This window comes from Triturus cristatus, chromosome 1_2 (assembly GCF_964204655.1).
Source record: "Triturus cristatus chromosome 1_2, aTriCri1.1, whole genome shotgun sequence".
Classification (NCBI taxonomy): Eukaryota; Metazoa; Chordata; class Amphibia; order Caudata; family Salamandridae; genus Triturus; species Triturus cristatus.
In genome coordinates, this window is record NC_140580.1 from 661,609,178 (window position 1) to 661,625,868 (window position 16,691).

The window sequence follows — 16,691 nt, forward strand, 5'->3', positions numbered from 1 at the left end:
TAGATCCAAACTGAAGCTGTGAATTGTAGCTTGAGTGGCAGACCAGATGTCGGAGTGGTGCTCTCTGCTGAAGCCCACCCCACCAAGGCTTTCTCCTCATGTGCTCCACATTGCGTGCTCTCTGTGCTTAGCCCAAGAAGGACCTGGCGCTCGCTTTCAAAGCTCAGCATGCTCCATCGATCGGCTTAGTACACACCACTACAACAAAAAAAACTCTTTGACTCCCAAGATTTATTCTTGCTTGGCCTCCTTGCCTGCACCATATATACAAACCTCGTTTATACATTTACAATATATAGTATGTACACTCAAGAAAAAAAGAGCAGACAGTGGAAATAATGGATAACCCAGAAGAGGACACAGGAGTATGAGGGAGCTGTGGCATCAGCACAACCAAAAAGACACGCACACAAAAATTCCCTTTTTTTCAAAAGTCAAGCTGTGAGTAAAAATACAAGGAAGACAAAGGCGTGGACTGACAGACCGGTGCCTCTCAGTTGCTGGTACCAAAGTTTGAGGGTAACTTTCATGTCAGGCTTTTTCTGATCGGTCACTGACTCTGCCTTAGAACTAGCAGCATTGGACGAACATCAGCAATTTTGCAGGCACCCCAAATTCCCACTCGGAACTGTCCACCTTGGATCAGATACGCAAACATTAGCGTCAGCCTACGCCAGCATTTGATAGTGTAAGCCTCTTCCATCCTTGGTGGACGCTCTGAGATTTTCATGCACCAGAATCTACACACACACAATCTGTTTGCCTACACACACCTGGAAGAGAACCAGGATTTCAAGTGCAATGCCAGTCACCCAAGGCATCTAGGGCTCAAGGTAAAGAGTTTGACATTCGTGGTGATCCGCTAAGAGCAGTGTCTACACCTGTCCACGTATGTACACGATATAGAGATGCATTCATAACTGGTGCATACTATTCAGTGGCATAGCAAGGTCAGGTGGTACCTGGTGCAGAACATTTCTTGTCACCCCCGGCTTGAGAAAATGGCAAAAATATGTGTTTAAAACATATTTTTGCCATTTTGTCACCTCCCTCAGTGATGACACCCGGGGTGGCCCGCACCGACTGCACTCCCCTTCCTACGCCACTGATACTATTTAGGCACCAATATAGGAATCCACACCTTACATAACGCAAAAAGGGCAGCTCCATGTTCCCTTGTTCCATGAAGCTTTCCGGACGACTATCTGTTCATGTGGTTGTCAATGGCTTTGCCCGGTAATTGCACCAGTGTACAAGTCTTCCGAGTGCAGGAGTACCAGATCCGCTTTGGAAGAAAAAGCATACAATACAATCAATTGGCTTCCATGGATGGATTTCTACCTGGTGTACAGCAGTGGTGTTTATCATCAGACCACAGTTTTAGTCTACTCAGCACATCTGCTGTCCAGTAGAAGAACTCAGAAACAGTTTTGGAGTAACTAGAAGACCAAAACGAAATTCAAACATAAGGAAAGAATGCCAGGGAAAAGAAAAGACCTTCTGGAGGAAAAATAGCAAAGGGAGACAGACATAAATAGAGTTAAAGAAAAACAAACCAGGGATAAGATCCACGGAAAGAGATTGAACTAAGAAACACAAATGAAAAGGGAAAAGTGCAAGAGGTTAATGAAGCGAGTCAGACTCCAGGTATACGACAGACAGCCCTCAAGTGAATAACATTACCATTGTCCAAAACATGGGTTATATCACTGATGTCCAACATAGGTCCAGGAGAGAAGGAGCCATGTCAGGTTTTTGGGATAACCACTTGTTGGTGTACTCAGTAGGTACATGAGTTCCATCTACATGAACTGTATATAAAGTTATATTTTGTAAATATCCTGAAAACATGCCATAAATTCAACCCTCCTCAGCCTACGTTGGATGTTCATGATTTAAAAGGTTGCTGTCTGATGATGTCACGAGCAAAGGCGATATTACAGACGAATTAACCATACCACATGAACAGCAACAGAAAGACCAAGAGAAGGGGCCAAAATATTTCTACTTAGATGGGAACTATCCTTCATCCCTTCAAAAATTGAAAGCACAGTAAACTTTAGGACACTGTACACTAGGCTGGTGATCAGAGATACAGTGAACATTTTGCACTATGACCCAGGAAGAAACACAGTTCATCAAATAAATATCTGTAAGGACAGTGGAGAGGTGGTGTTTTTTTGATTGGAGGCACTTGGTATCCAAACTGCAAGATAGAGAAAAGGTGCATCCAGATTGAGCGCAGCATACGTTGCACACACCACCACACCATCCGCTTTCACCAGCCTTCCACAGACCAATGGCATGACCCCACAAGCCATGGACCATGGGATGTCTAGGCAAGTGGGATTAGGGAAATTGCAGTTATTGCTACAGTGTCAATGGCACCTGCCACAAGAGCAGGGTGCTGTCCTCTGCCGTGCCTGGAGGCTGATGCCATGGGGCGTGAAAGTTTCGATAACCAGGTCCCCCAGAGACGACAACCACTGAGGTGATCTCTTTCCTAGGACTGTCTCGCGAGCATGGCCGACACCGAACCCAGACATCGGGGTCATCAGCCATCTCGTAGATGGAGCCGTCCTCTTCGCTGTGGTCTGGGGGGGCCCCGTTGGCCTCGGCCGCCTCCCGCACAGACAGCACCTGGCCTGGCAGGTGACTAGTGGAGCGGAGGCGGTACTGAAGCAAGATCCCCTTCCGGCGAAGGTCGCGGGGTGCAGGGTTCTCTGGAAGTGATTCCTGGGATGCGCAGAAGGGTTTCTCTTCCCCATTCCCCATGGACTCGACACTGCCGTCATCCTCTTTGCTGCTCTTTAAGGCATCAGGAGCCAGAGTGCTCACCCCCATAGCCAAGAACTCCACTGGACCACTGTGGCCATTGAAGGAGACCATCCCTTTACCTGCATGAGAGGAAGAGAATGGAGCGGGGAGCAGAGGGAATCATGGTGGGTAGAGATGAGGTGTGGTAAAGGTGAGGAGAAGGAAAAAAGCATGGGGGAAGATAGCAGATTGAAAGAAAGAGATAGTAAAAGGACAAAGTAATAAGGCAGAGTGAGAAAAGAGGGTCAAATATGATGGGAAAGAGGTAAAAGTAATAAAGGGAGAGGGAAATGAGCGCGTCATTAGGGGCGATGGCATGGTGGGAAAGGGATGGGGCACAATGAGTAGGTGACGTTGAAGGTTTGTGTCAGAGAGAGAGTAGGACAGGGGATAGTGGGTGAGAGGGAGACAAGAGAGAGAAGGGAAGATAAAACAAAGGCATTTAGAAATGTACGCTTTTCAGTTAGCAGGCAAACTTCTTCATCAAAAACACAACTAAGGTTTTCACACAAATAAACAAAGCTCTGGTGGGCCCTGCCTAGCGTTAATGCTTTCAAGAAATTTACTCAACAGGACCACAACTGTGGCACCTTACCAAGGCCATATTTACATTATATAGGTAGCCTTCCAAATCGCTGCCGGATGCACATGATATTAATGGTTATAAGTAGGAAGCATTGGCAGACAAGAGGGAGACGTGGGTCAGAGCACTGAAATAACAGTGGGTGTCATTGGCAGAGCACATGCAAAAACGCATTATTGGTCAGAAAGCAGAGGCGCAAAAGCCTGTGTTTAACTGTTGAATGCATACGCCTGCTGCTACAGGCGCTAGGGTCAGTGCAACACTCGGGAAACAATGGGGACCAGAAATTTCAAAAGAGCAGTCACACAGTTGAGATCAATGTGGCTGGTCTGCTTGGGGGGGCAAGGAATAAGGTCTGGACTCCAGATTATATCACAATTAGCATCATTATGGTAGAGCCTAACACATCTAGGCCGTACCGCATGCAGCACCTTGCATTGGCATAACGTAAAATGATGCCCCCCCATGCAGAATGAGATAAGGGGCCCGACCATCTAATATCTCACAAATATTCATGTGCTTTGGGGTGAGTACAGCCCCCTTGAAGGGCCCTCGCCACAAGAGTTGCAGAGGCCTGTGTTATGCCCCTGGTACTTTGCTGCTGTCGCTGTGGTTGACGTATGGCATACTTGTGAGTCACTCTGCCTTTCAGTGCACGAGCCATGATTCACAGAGCTGTTTGCTTGTGCAACGTCAACTTACAACAGTGAATGGCTGGATTTATGAGGGCAAAGTATCCGAAAAGGTGACCGTGCACTAGTACATCCACTCATGCACAATATCCCTCCACCGTGGAGTAGGGCTGTGTGAATAAATCCTACCCCATGGGTGGAAGTGTGAGTTCCAGGGTGGGGATGCCCTGGACATTGTTTGAATACTTACAAACTCTACAGCTTCTAGATATTCTCAAAGCTTTCTCTGACCCATCTCCACCTTGGAATTGGTTGGAATGGAAATTTACACCCATTAAGAGTAGGAGTAAATGCTTGTCAAATTTGGGCAACACTGAACACCTGGCCCTGCGCACTCAACCCGCTGGACCAGTTTCGCCTCTGATCTGAAAAATGATAACACAATTATAAAGGTGTGGGGAGTAGTATGGTATTTAACATAACCGACATGGTAATACCTCTTAACCTGAATTAACATTTAATCTTCTTGTTTGGTAAAAGAGAATATACAATTCGTCACGATGCTTCACAAAATCTGGGCTCCATGGTGCATTTAAAACACCATAAATTCTTGTTACTTATTGTCCACCACTTCTTCATGGCTCTAAAATGATCTTTGATAGTACAAATGTGTGTTGTTAATTAACAGCAATTGGAAGGTCAACTGTGTCATCCCCAGTAAGATTTCTGACGATATCTGCAGATCGCCTGCTACAGTTCACCCCATGCAAACATTGTAACATCTGGTAGTATCCACATCTGGTCACTCAACACCATGTCCCTAGGAATGTGATCACGCTCACTCCAAATTCTAAAGCCTCCAGTCAGGATCATAGATGTGCCAAGTCTTTAAAAAGAATCATCCTTTGTTCCTCAACTTCCAATGCACAAGCGCGCCACAGAAATGAAAACGCCCTTCCGTGCTGGTTGGACATGCGCTGTTTTCTTATGAACTGCGAATAACATGAATTTATGCTGTATTAAGGAAACATGGAGCCTGAGATTTTGTGAACCCTTGTGACAAATTGTATATTATGATTGTTTTTACAATATGATCTAATGGAATTTGTGTCAAAAGTTTCTCTTCCACCAAACATGAAGAATAAATGTTAATTCAGGTACTACCTTGTTGATTGTGCTAAATACCATACTACTCCCCACACCGTTATAATTAATGTAGGAGTAAATACATTTCACATTTCAGGGTGTGAGGCGGAAGGGAACTAACCCAAAACCGGTGCGAGTGTAGGGGATAAATATGATTTTAAAAAAATCCCATTCTGAATTAGAGATTAAAATTAGTCAGTATTTTTTGCAGGAAAATCACGATTTGCTTTTTACTGTACATTGTCCCAGGTAAATTACAGCAGGCTTGAATGGGCGTGGGTGGGATAATCATTGTGCAACTTGTAATTCCTATCCTTGATAAACCTCTTTTGCAGAGGGATCGGAATTGTCCCTCACATGTGGAATCGGGGTCAATGCAGTTTCCAGAAGCGTAAGTCACCAATGCAGACTCAAAAAAGCTTGAGGAGCACACATGGAAATCCACGAACGTTGCATGTTTCCACTCATAATCTGGGAAAGCTTTGTAAAATCCCAAAATATGAGCAGATTTCAGAGTAAGTCGGGTAGTAAGATACCAGTGCTTAATTTGTGGCAGTTTTTGCGGATGCTCAACACCAGCAGTTGTTTTTGAACACTGCATGAGAATACACCATATGCTGGCATCCTGCTTATTTTAGAGTGTTTAATAAATAAATATACTGAAAAGAAAATGATAAAACGTGAACTTCCAGGCCATCCCTACAGCCTGGGGTGACTTGGAATAGTCCAAAATGTTACACTGGTTTAAGTGTGATCAGTGCCTAATTTGAGCCAGTGGTTTCCGGTGCGCAACACCAGCACTTAATTGTCAACACCGGCATTTATGACAGTCTGCCACATGGTTGTTTATTAATTCAATATACATAAAAAATGACATATCTTCCTCCCAAACCAGTGCTTAATTTGTAAAATATTAAGTGCCAGGGCTCTGACCAGGAGGCCACTGCAGCTTGGACTACCCATCGCCCCTGTCATCACTGCCAAAACAACTACTAACCATCTCTCTTGCATGTTAATGCGACAGTTCAGATTATTCCAGGTCCCCAAAGCTAAAGGAATGGCTGGGGAGGCAGGTATTAGCAATTTTAGTATACATTGTATTCCTAAACAACCCTTATTCTGCTCATCTCTAAATTAGATGAGCAGCGTCACCATGTGGTAGACTGTTGTAAGTATGGTGTTGACAATTAGGTCCTGGTGCCAAGCACCGGAAACCAATTAAGTGCCGCCGCTGAGAACCGGAAAGCACCGGCTCACATTAAGCACTGGCCCAAACCATCCTTATCGCTTGATGGGCTTGGAATAGTCTGAATTGTCACACTTGAGGGAATGTGATAGCAAGGAGTTGTGTTGGCACCGTCATTGGCAGCGCTGGCAGGGGCAGTGTGTGATGCAAACTGCAGTGGCCTTCTGATGGGGGCCCTGGCACTTATGTTTTAAAAAGATTAAGTACCGAGTGTGGTGGTTAGTGGGTAAAGCTGTCATTGGCATTCACCAGCATTGCTCGGAGCTGTGGGCTGAGCCAGATGCAATGGGATACCCTGGTGCTAATATTTTTATAAATTAAGCCCTGTCAGTCAGTCCTTGTTCTGTGTGTGGGATCGGTGCTTATGCTCCCTCCCCCATCACATACCTCTAAACACGTACCAGCCACAGCACCATCCTGCACTGCCGTGTTCTGGATCAAGCAGGACAAATGTCTGCCGCTGAGAGCTCAGGTCAGGAGACACTGGCAGCTGTGAAGCGAGCCTGCGCTCCTCTGCTGTGACACAGACTCGAGGGAGGGCAAGTCATGGTCGACTGAGAAAACCAACAATTTAGCCGTCCTTTGTGGTTGACAAAATAAAATATTCAGTAACTTCTCGGGTCGCACACCAAAGTTTGTTTTTAGGAGTGAAGTAAAAGGCAACCCTGAATTATTTATGCTGAAAGACAACAGCGGCAGTTTGAGTGCAAGGGAGACCACATTTGCTTTGTGGGCTTCGGTTTCAAAGCCTCCCCGCCACGGAAGAAGGGAAAGCATTTAATTGGGATTAAAGACATTGAAATTAGCATCAGCGATCCTGGTAAGGGTTAGACTAAAGCCGACCCTCCTTTGATTTTTACAGCTCTTTTGTGGCACACATAGCATCTCTTTACCAATCACCCCCTCATGCAGGGTGAGGGCAGGTTAGCTGTTCGTCCATTAGAGGGTGGACTGACTTGCCCCTTAGCCCTGCTCTTGCTACCCCTCAAGGGCCATGAAGACAGGGGTACAGATACGATGATAATAGGGATCTTGTTGCCCTGTTTACATTTTCCAATTCACAAGGTTTGCTTATTCCCACGCCTTGCATCAGCAAACAGGCTTCAAAGAGGGCAAAATATGGGACAAAGAAGTGGCATAGCCATAATTGGTGCAGCAGCTGCAGTGGCACCAAGGTATATTGGTCCCACTGGAGCACATGGTCAACCCTGTAATGTAATTTTGTGGGAAGGATGTTAAAGCATACGCAATGTCACTCTCGCTACCCAAAGTATTGGTTGAATCCAATCCATTTTAGATCCTTGGGAAGCTTGCCTGTACTTAGATGGACAAGGTGAGAGTTGAGGGGGATAGACCACAAAAATGTGCTGGCATGACTTCCAAATGGTCTTAACTTGTCTACAAAGCACCCAGCCAGTCCCAGCAGCCACACCCAGAGCACTCGCCATTGGCAACGTGTGATTTCACTTGTTCCAATAGATGCAGACCACAAGTCTCAGAATAAAAGTAACTCATAGCTAAAAGCCGGCTCTGGCTGAAAGTGTCACCAACTATATGGCTTCCCTTGAACACTACATGCTTGGAGGGGAAGCCTGCCTGTAGTGGGCCGGGGGAGTTTGGTATGCTGGCCATGGGAAGCTTGGCTCCCTATGTTTGAGAAGCTCTGGTCGAGTGGTTGCAGGTGTGCCGGGGATCACATGTGTGCTTGCTAAGGGTGTGCGTATTGTCGAGTCCTCAGACGTGCAAAAATGTAATTTATTTTCACCCCTTATGAGCTTCGCGAAGTTAAAAGCTGTAGTGTCTCTGCGCTATCACATATGACGCAGAGACTAGTATTATTATAATTATGGGGAGCTTTATTCTTCTTGCTCTTCACTTCTTTCACCCCTACACTACTCTGCCCCTCTCGCTCCTCCCCTTCCGCCTCCTGACTCTCCTCCCCACCTCTTGGTGTCATGTGCCGGTCCTAGCGCCCAGCACCTATTGTCCGGAGACCTGGAAGATCGATGATCACTTACTGACTCAGGTGCATCTCCCGTTACCACGCTCTGAGGCACAGTCAGCGTGTCTCGGACATTGGGCGTGCATTTATGAAAATGCGTCACATTCCTTGTAATCCTCTTATTCTCTGACTCGGCTGTGATCATAGTCCCTTTTTGTTTTGTCACCAGCAGAGGGCATGCGTGATATCGGCAATCTGCTTTTCTCTGTTGTTCTTGTCGCACCAATACCCAGTCCCCTTCCTGCATGGATGGCTGTGTAGCTTTCCTCCGTCGGTCTGCATATTCCTTCATTTTCTCCTTTTTCAGTTTGTCTGTGGCCGCTAACTCCTCCTGCTCCGAGTCTTGAGACAACCATCTAGCTGTATCTTCCCAAGTGGTTATTCTGGTGCGCACAGTGCGCCCCAACATTAAGGTTGCCGGACATTTGCCTGTGGTAGTATGTGGTGTGGTTCGATAAGCATGTAGTACTTCAAGTAGAGCCACTTGCACATCACACTTCGAAACTTCTGCCTGCTGAATGGTCTTCTTTAGAGTGGCCATGAATCTTTCCACCATTCCGTTGGCCTGGGGCCACAACGGAGTGATCTTTCGGTGTCTGAAATTGAGGTGCTTGGCAAATTCAACAAAATCCTGTCCATTGAATGGGGGGCCATTATCTGTTTTTACTACCTTTGGTATGCCCCATGCTGCGAAAGCCTTGTCAAGTACCGGTATAGTGGTGGTGGCTTTGGTTGATGTGACGAGGTGTGCAATCGGGAATCGTGAGTACTCGTCTATTATGACTAGGACATACTTGCCGGATTGTAGCAGTCCAAAGAAGTCCACGGCAACATGATGCCAAACGCCATCCGGCAGTTCCGACATTTGAAGCGGCGCAGGGGGATCATCTTGACTTACTAACTGACACTGTGGGCAATCTTTCAGAGTAAGTTCTACCATCTGATCCAGCATAGGAAACCAGACCCATTCTCGCAGCGCTCACTTTGTGGCTACAATCCCTCTGTGCCCTTCATGTGCTAGGTTGATGACTCCTTGGCGCAACTGTTTCGGGATGATAATCCGCTTGACCCTTAGTATCAGACCATCTGAGGTGATGGACAGTTCCTCCTTGACATGACGGAAAGAGGACAGTTCCTGATTGTCAATCTGTTAACTCTGTCCGGATTCTTCCAAGTGCCTCCAGCTGTTTGTCCGAATGCGATGTTTTACATTTCGGAGTGTGGCATCGTCATTGGTAGCATCAAGGATGGCCTCCAAGGGAACTGCGGGTGGTTTGGCTTGTGCCACTACAAAATGGATGTATTCCTCCGCTAATGACGGATTGTATCTGGATGTTGCTTTGGGGTGTCGGGACATATAATCAGCAGGATTTGCAGCTTTTCCCGGCTTGTAGACAATAGTATAGGTATATTTTTGAAGGCGGATGCCCCAGCGCTCTATTCTGGGTGGCATTTTGGCTCGGGGATTTCCAAAGATGGTTATCAGGGCCTGGTGATCCGTGATAAGTGTGAAATGCTTCCCGTAGATGAAAATGTGAAAATACTCGCAGGCCCAGACCACCGCCAGACTTTCCTTTTCAGGCTGGGAGTAAGCTCTCTCCGTGTCCGTGAGACTCTGACTGGCATATGCTATAATATACCGCTGATCACTCTCTTTGTCATATTGGGCTAATATTGTTCCCAGTCCTACAGGACTCGCATCCACAGTAATTTCAGTTTTCCTTCTCGGATTGAAATATGCAAGATTGTCAGCAGATTCAACCGCAGTTTTGATGTCATGAAACGCTTGATCACATCTCGTGGTCCATTGAAAAGGGTGTCCTTGTTTGGTCAGCTTTCTCAGGGGGTAGCTGATTGTGGCATAGTCCCTGATATAGCGTGCACAGTAGCTTGCCATGCCTAGGAAGGAACGGACATCACCCGCGTCTTGCGGCCTGGGGGTGTCATTCAGAGCGGCAATCTTTTCTGGATATGGTTTCATTCCGGTGCCTGAGAAAATGTGGCCGAATAATTTTAATGTGGATTTGTGGAAATCACATTTATCTTTATTTAACGTGAGATTGGCCTCCAGTAAAGCATGACAGACGCAGTCCAGCGCTGTGTCATGCTCTTGTAGTGTTGCTCCATAGACCAATATGTCGTCACTGTAATTTAGAGTGTTGGGAATGTGATGGATTACCTTTCGAATGGCTTCCTGAAAAATCTCAGCGGCTGAAGAGACCCCAAAGCGAAGTCTTTTGTATCGGAACAGGCCTTGATGAGTCAAGAATGTGGTAATATTTCTCGATTTTTCGTGAAGTTCCAATTGGTGATAGCCTTTGTTAAGGTCTAATTTGGAAAATATTTGTGCACCATTGAGTGATGCAATCATGTCACTAATGTGAGGCCCCGGGTGTCTTTCTCTCTCAATGGCGGTGTTGGGTGCCCTCATATCTACACAGAAGCGCACTTTGCCAGTTGAGCCCTTCTTAGGCACAACGACCACTGGAGAGACCCAGGGAGTGGGTCCTGACGTTCTCTCGATGATGTCAGCCTGGAGAAGATCTTGCAGTTAGTCCTCTACAGACTGTTGAAGGTGAAATGGGATCTTTCTGTGATGTTGTGCTATCAGAGTCACTCGTTCATTTATATGCAGTCGCATTTGGCAGTGAACCATCTTTCCCAGTCCCGTGAATAACTTCGGAAATTTGTGAACTATGTTAGGTTCGTCATCGACTTTATACAGGATGTCCACTAGTCGAAGTCGTTCCGCCGTGGGCAAGCTAAGAAGACAGTCTGCTTCAGGACCATCGATGACGTGAGCGCGGGCTGGAATGGTCCTGTCCTTGTATGTGAGATTGGTCGGGAATTGTCCTAAACACGGAAGAGGTTTCTTGGACAACCAGGTATATACCCATACATTTGCTTTATGCAAGTGTGGTGGTGGACTAATTTTCTTATATTCTGTAACCGAAATGTAGTTGAGAGATGCTCCACTGTCCAGAACAAATTTTGCCCAGTGTGCGTCCATCTTAATATCTAGTCGCAGGTATTTCTTCAGCCGGTCTGGATCCGCAACCATGCAGACGTATTCATCACTGTCATGCGATATTGGTGACAGCGACCTTGACTCACGAGATTGCGATCGCCGAGATCGATATGTCCCATGGGACTGACGACTGGATCGTGAAGAGCCAGTAGAGGAATCTCTCTAGTCCCACACTGCTTTGGCATGATGTTGAGTGTTCGATTGTCGGGATTGTCTGTAATTGTCTCTGCGAGTATCTTTGCGAGGTGTTCCGCAGGCATTTTCAAAGTGGCTGTCCCGGCCACACTTCCTGCATTTTTGGCCTAACGCAGGGCATGTCTCCGTGTGAGGGAAATCATAACCACAGCGATAGCATTTAAGTTGACGCTCCTGTCGTTCATCAGTCCGGCTAGAACTGCGACGCCGACGACTTGTATAGTGAGACTGAACTTTGGGTCTAGATGACCTTTGTTTTGTCGAGGCAGACTTGTTGGTGTTACTGTATTGGAGCCGAAATCCTTGTTCCCGTTTTTCACCTTTTCCAGCTTCCATTTTCTTGGTATGTTCTTCTGCCTGATCATGTACCAGCGTCATTTCTTCGATCTCATCCAAAGAATAGCTTTTCTTTAGCAGACGTCTGCGTAATGACTCAGACTGGCATCCTTCTATTATTCGCAGGCGAAGGGCGTCTTCCGTCGAGAAAGAATCAAATTCACAATAGCGGGCCAGGCGTCTAAGTCGCGTGATGAAAGTACTCATCGGCTCGTCCTTTTCTTGCGAGGCCAAATTGAATGTATATCTTTCATAGTCAACGTTGCGTTTGTGAAGAAATTTTCTGTTTAGTGCGTCGCGCACTTTGGCCTAAGACGAAGCAGCGTCCGCTGGAAGTTCCTTTATAATTTGACCTACATCTTTCCCAATTAGATTGCGTAGCGCAATCAGTTGCTGCTCCTCCTCGGTCACGTGCGACCCTTTCATGAAGTCTTCAAAGTCTTCTAGCCAATCCTGCCAGCGATGGCTCATACCTCCCCTCCCCCCGATATGAGGACCAAGGGTTCAGGTGGGCGCAGAAACTGGACTCTAATCAAGCCAAATCTGTGTCCACCCATGTGCGCTGTGGATGTAGGTGACTCCGGTCTGTTGCTGGTGCTGGCAGAGTCATGCCTCTGTCGCGACGTTGGCAGTTCAGACATTGCGAATGACGATAGTGACGTAAATGTGTGGGACGGATGGTCAAATCACAGGTCCATCCCAGCGCCTGCCACGCTGTGTAACACGTCCGCTCCACTCTTAACGCGCGTTACAATGCAGGGTCACGAACAGTGTACCTCGGAATACAGGCAATCCGCCAGCTACTGGGAATGTATATGTAGGCTCTTACATCAATAGGCATCAATGTCATGCAAGAAGATGAGCTGGCAATCCCATAAAGCCATTAATCTTTCGTTAGAACCCAATATAGAGCACTTGAAACTCTGTATACTGTCTTTTGCCAGCGCTTGTTGAACTTTTTGAGTAGACGCCTGACCTCAAAATGGCCACCGGGCACTCCTCGCAGAGGATTGGGTGAGGTGCCTTACTCCAAGATGGCCACCTGTGACATCTCGCTCCTCGCGAGATTTCAGACTTGAATCACTTTGTGAGGGCAGCTGCAGGGAACAGACGGAGCTCTGCACCTGGGACGGGACAACCCCAGAGATCCGTTGCAGCGCTGGACTCCACACTCCTTCGGGAACAGCACAGGCAGTTGCAGCCTCCTCACACGCGACCGGGGTGGGCTCCCGGGTCGCGATTAGCATAGGACGTCTCCTCCTCCTCACACGCGACCGGGGTGGGCTCCCGGATCGCGATCTGCATTTCGCGCCTCTTTCGCACTGGACCCGACCGGGGTGAGCTCGCAGTGGCGGATCTCGCAGGACCAAGACGGCGGAGCGACGGCTGTACGGCGGGCACACCACGACCGGGGTGGGCACCCGGTCTGCAACTCTGCGCAGCTCCGATGCAGCGGAGCACACACATGCCAGGATACAGGTAGGCAGCAGGCACAAAAACTTACCACCGTCGTCGCCAGTTGTAGTGTCTCTGCGCTATCACAAATGACGCAGACTCCAGTATTATTATTATTATGGGGAGCTTTATTCTTCTTGCTCTTCACTTCTTTCACCCCTACACTACTCTGCCCCTCTCGCTCCTTCCCTTCCGCCTCCTGACTCTCCTCCCCACCTCTTGGTGTCATGTGCCGGTCCTAGCGCCTAGCACCTAGCACCTATTATAAACATTACAAAAGCCTATCCATCTTTACAACAACAAAAAAGAAAAGGAAAGTGTCAGTGACTCCTTGCACAAGGGTGAAACAACTACCTCAGCCACAAAGCACTATGCAGGGCAACCAGTGGACTGGTGAACATGCTAGCCACACTCATGCCCTGCTACAAGTACCGTTTCACCTCCGTGAAAAGTGAAACCGCCGGCTCTCCTCCCTGTTTTCCTAACTGCAAGACTTTCCTGGCGTGGCCTACTTAGGCACCCCCCCCCCCCCCCCTTTAGCACCAGAAATGGCTCACAGTGCAGACCTCCTTTGCCTTTATCGTCCTGCGGTAGGCAAAGAAGCTAAGAGGCTTGTTCTGCCTGCCGCAGACCCTAGAGCACCAGGGGCAGGAAGCATACTCACCTGTGATCTTGGGTATCCCCTCCAGCCGGGGTACAGGTAACACCACCAGGATGCCCTGGTCAGTGCCAACCCACAGCAGTCCCTGGCAGATCAACAAGCAGGTGACCCGCAGTGCCTTCAGGCCTGTGGAGAAAATGCAAATAGAGTGTTAGAGTGAACAGCAAGTACAAAAGAAAGTCTACACAGACAGGGAGCCTTTAACGATCCACCATAAACTGCCCCACATTCCTATCTCACAGCAGTGTATCATTCACCACAATGATATGAGAAAGAACAGTGAGCTGGTCACAAAGGCTGGGCTTATCCGCCAGGTCATATTGGCTGTACAGAGCATCTGTCAATTTGGAAGATGGTCCTGCATGTCCTGACTGCAGGCCCAGAACCATCAATACCACGAGCAGTGGTTAGAGAGGACCCTACGTCTTCATCCACTCTCCAGAGGGAGCTGTGGTCGAGCAGAACAACGGTCACGCTATAAAAGGGACTGTGAGCAGGGTGCAACCAGATACACTAAAACACACATTACTCCTAAATTCATAAGGAAACTGCCCAATCAAAGATATTAACTTTCAAAAAGGAAAGAACATAGGTTTACAGACCTCATCGGATGAGCAGCACATTTAACGGTAAACCAAGCAAAAATACAGGAGTTTCTAGTCTTAGTTCAAAAACTCAAGAGGTGTTACTTATCACAGCCTACAAGACTTTCTGTCCACATGCATTTCACAGCAGGGGCATATACAGTGCTTCAATGCAGTTACTTATTTACTTATTTATTCTGTAGTTTTATTTATCAGAGACCACATCGGGATCGAAAAAAAAGTGCTTTACATTGATGAAGACAGAATATGCAGACAAACTTAGGGTGCTCGTGTTCATGAACTTGGTCTCCTGCCATACCACAGGTAGTACAGTAACCTGGGTGGGGGAAGCTGCTTGAGGCCACACTGGCGGCAGTCAGAGGGAGCAGTTTATGGCGCAGGGTGCACTGCCAGCAGGCCCCTCATCCCTGTCAAAGACCATGACGCAATAGCATAGCGTCCTAAATATACGGAACAACTCAATCGCAACCGTATGTATATTAGGTGCATGCACGTGGCATGCGACCCAGTATTTCCTCATTAGAGGATCTTGAGGAGTGATACTATTGGGATTAGATTCCCTATAAAACCCTGAAGAGGAGCCAATAGGGGAACGGTTTGAAACATGTTGACGGATCATTTCTGAAGCGAACTGACCCATTATAGTCCATGCCTTCAGTCAGAACATCTGATTTTAACCTTATCAGGTAGTTTTAACTTTATTTCCCACTCCCTCCCACCTTACTACCTTTAATACACAAATAAGTGCTCCTGCGTAATTGTTAAGTCATAGCACGCCTCAATCCGTAGAGGATTGGGATGAACCACAATGATAAAGCATGCCACCAAGGGGCAACCCTGGTGGGTGAGGGGTTTCTAGGAAAAAAAGTATTTTTCCTACTGAACGATCACAGTGGGTTTTCGCTGAATCCAATACTCCTATTCCCTGGACAGATTTTTTTCGAATCTTTGACACCTGTTGCACTGGTGGCAGTGCAGAGGGAGCAGTTTATGGCACAGGTTTCACTGGTGGCAGTGCAGAGGGAGCAGTTAATGGCACAGGTTGAATGGATGGCAGTTCAGAGGGAGCAGTTTATGGCGAAGCTTGCACTGGTGGCAGTGCACAGTGAGCAGTTTATGGCGTATGTTGCTCTGTTGGCATTGCAGAGGGAGCAGTTTCTGGCTCAGGGTGCACTGGTGGCAGTGCAGGGGGAGCAGTTTATGGCGCAGGTTGCACTGGTAGCAGTGCACAGCGAGCAGTTTATGGCGCATGTTGCTCTGGTGGCAGTGCAGAGGGAGCAGTTTATGGCGCAGGTTGCACTGGTAGCAGTGCACAGCGAGCAGATTATGGCGCATGTTGCTCTGGTGCCAGTGCAGAGGGAGTAGTTTATGGCACAGGTTGTACTGGTGGCAGTGCAGATGGAGCAGTTTATGGCACAGGTTGCACTGGTGGCAGAACAAAGGGAACAGTTTATGGCGCATGTTGCTCTGGTGGCAGAGCAAAGGGAGCAGTTTATGGCTTAGGGTGCACTGGTGGCAGTGCAGAGGGAGTAGTTTATGGTGCAGGTTGCACTTGTGGCAGAGGGAGTAGTTTATGGCACATGTCGCCCAGATGTCTTTGGTTCGCTAGCAGATTAGGTCCCGGGTCCCATTGGTTAAATTGGATGAGAAGCACTTTTGGGCTGAGATCACATCGGTGACGTGACGTTGGGGCAGAAGTTGTTTTTGGTTTTGATGAGACTGATGGCATCTGAGAGGGAGCGGAGCAGCCGATGTCTCAGATGACACCGATGGGACTAGAGGAGGAGAAGTTCAAGGCTTTTACTACGAAGGAGTGTGATGGAAAGATGGGATTAGAGTCCCTTACATAACATGTGAGCAGTTTGAGAGGTCTTTTACACCACCATGCTAATGACCAGTGCGACAAAGGCGTGATTAGCAGGTCATGGCAACCTACACGCGTGGCCCAGCAGCTCCCTGCATACACCTCGTGGGCCTTCTCCACG

At 47.7% G+C, this 16,691-nt stretch overlaps 1 protein-coding gene across 10 annotated transcripts in view; it reads right to left on the bottom strand.

Moving 5' to 3' along the window:
* Window positions 1-211: 211 nt before the first annotated feature.
* ARHGEF10L (Rho guanine nucleotide exchange factor 10 like) overlaps window positions 212-16,691 on the bottom strand; it is a 585,939-nt gene continuing 569,459 nt past the window's right edge. For all 10 annotated transcript variants that reach the window (XM_085608202.1, XM_085608218.1, XM_085608210.1 and 7 more), the window contains 2 exons: window positions 14,105-14,227; window positions 212-2,897 (listed from right to left, as the gene is read on the bottom strand). In XM_085608202.1, the coding sequence (XP_085464328.1) occupies window positions 2,371-2,897; window positions 14,105-14,227 (650 nt within the window). In that variant the 3' untranslated portion in view covers window positions 212-2,370. The remainder of the gene's footprint in view (window positions 2,898-14,104; window positions 14,228-16,691) is intronic.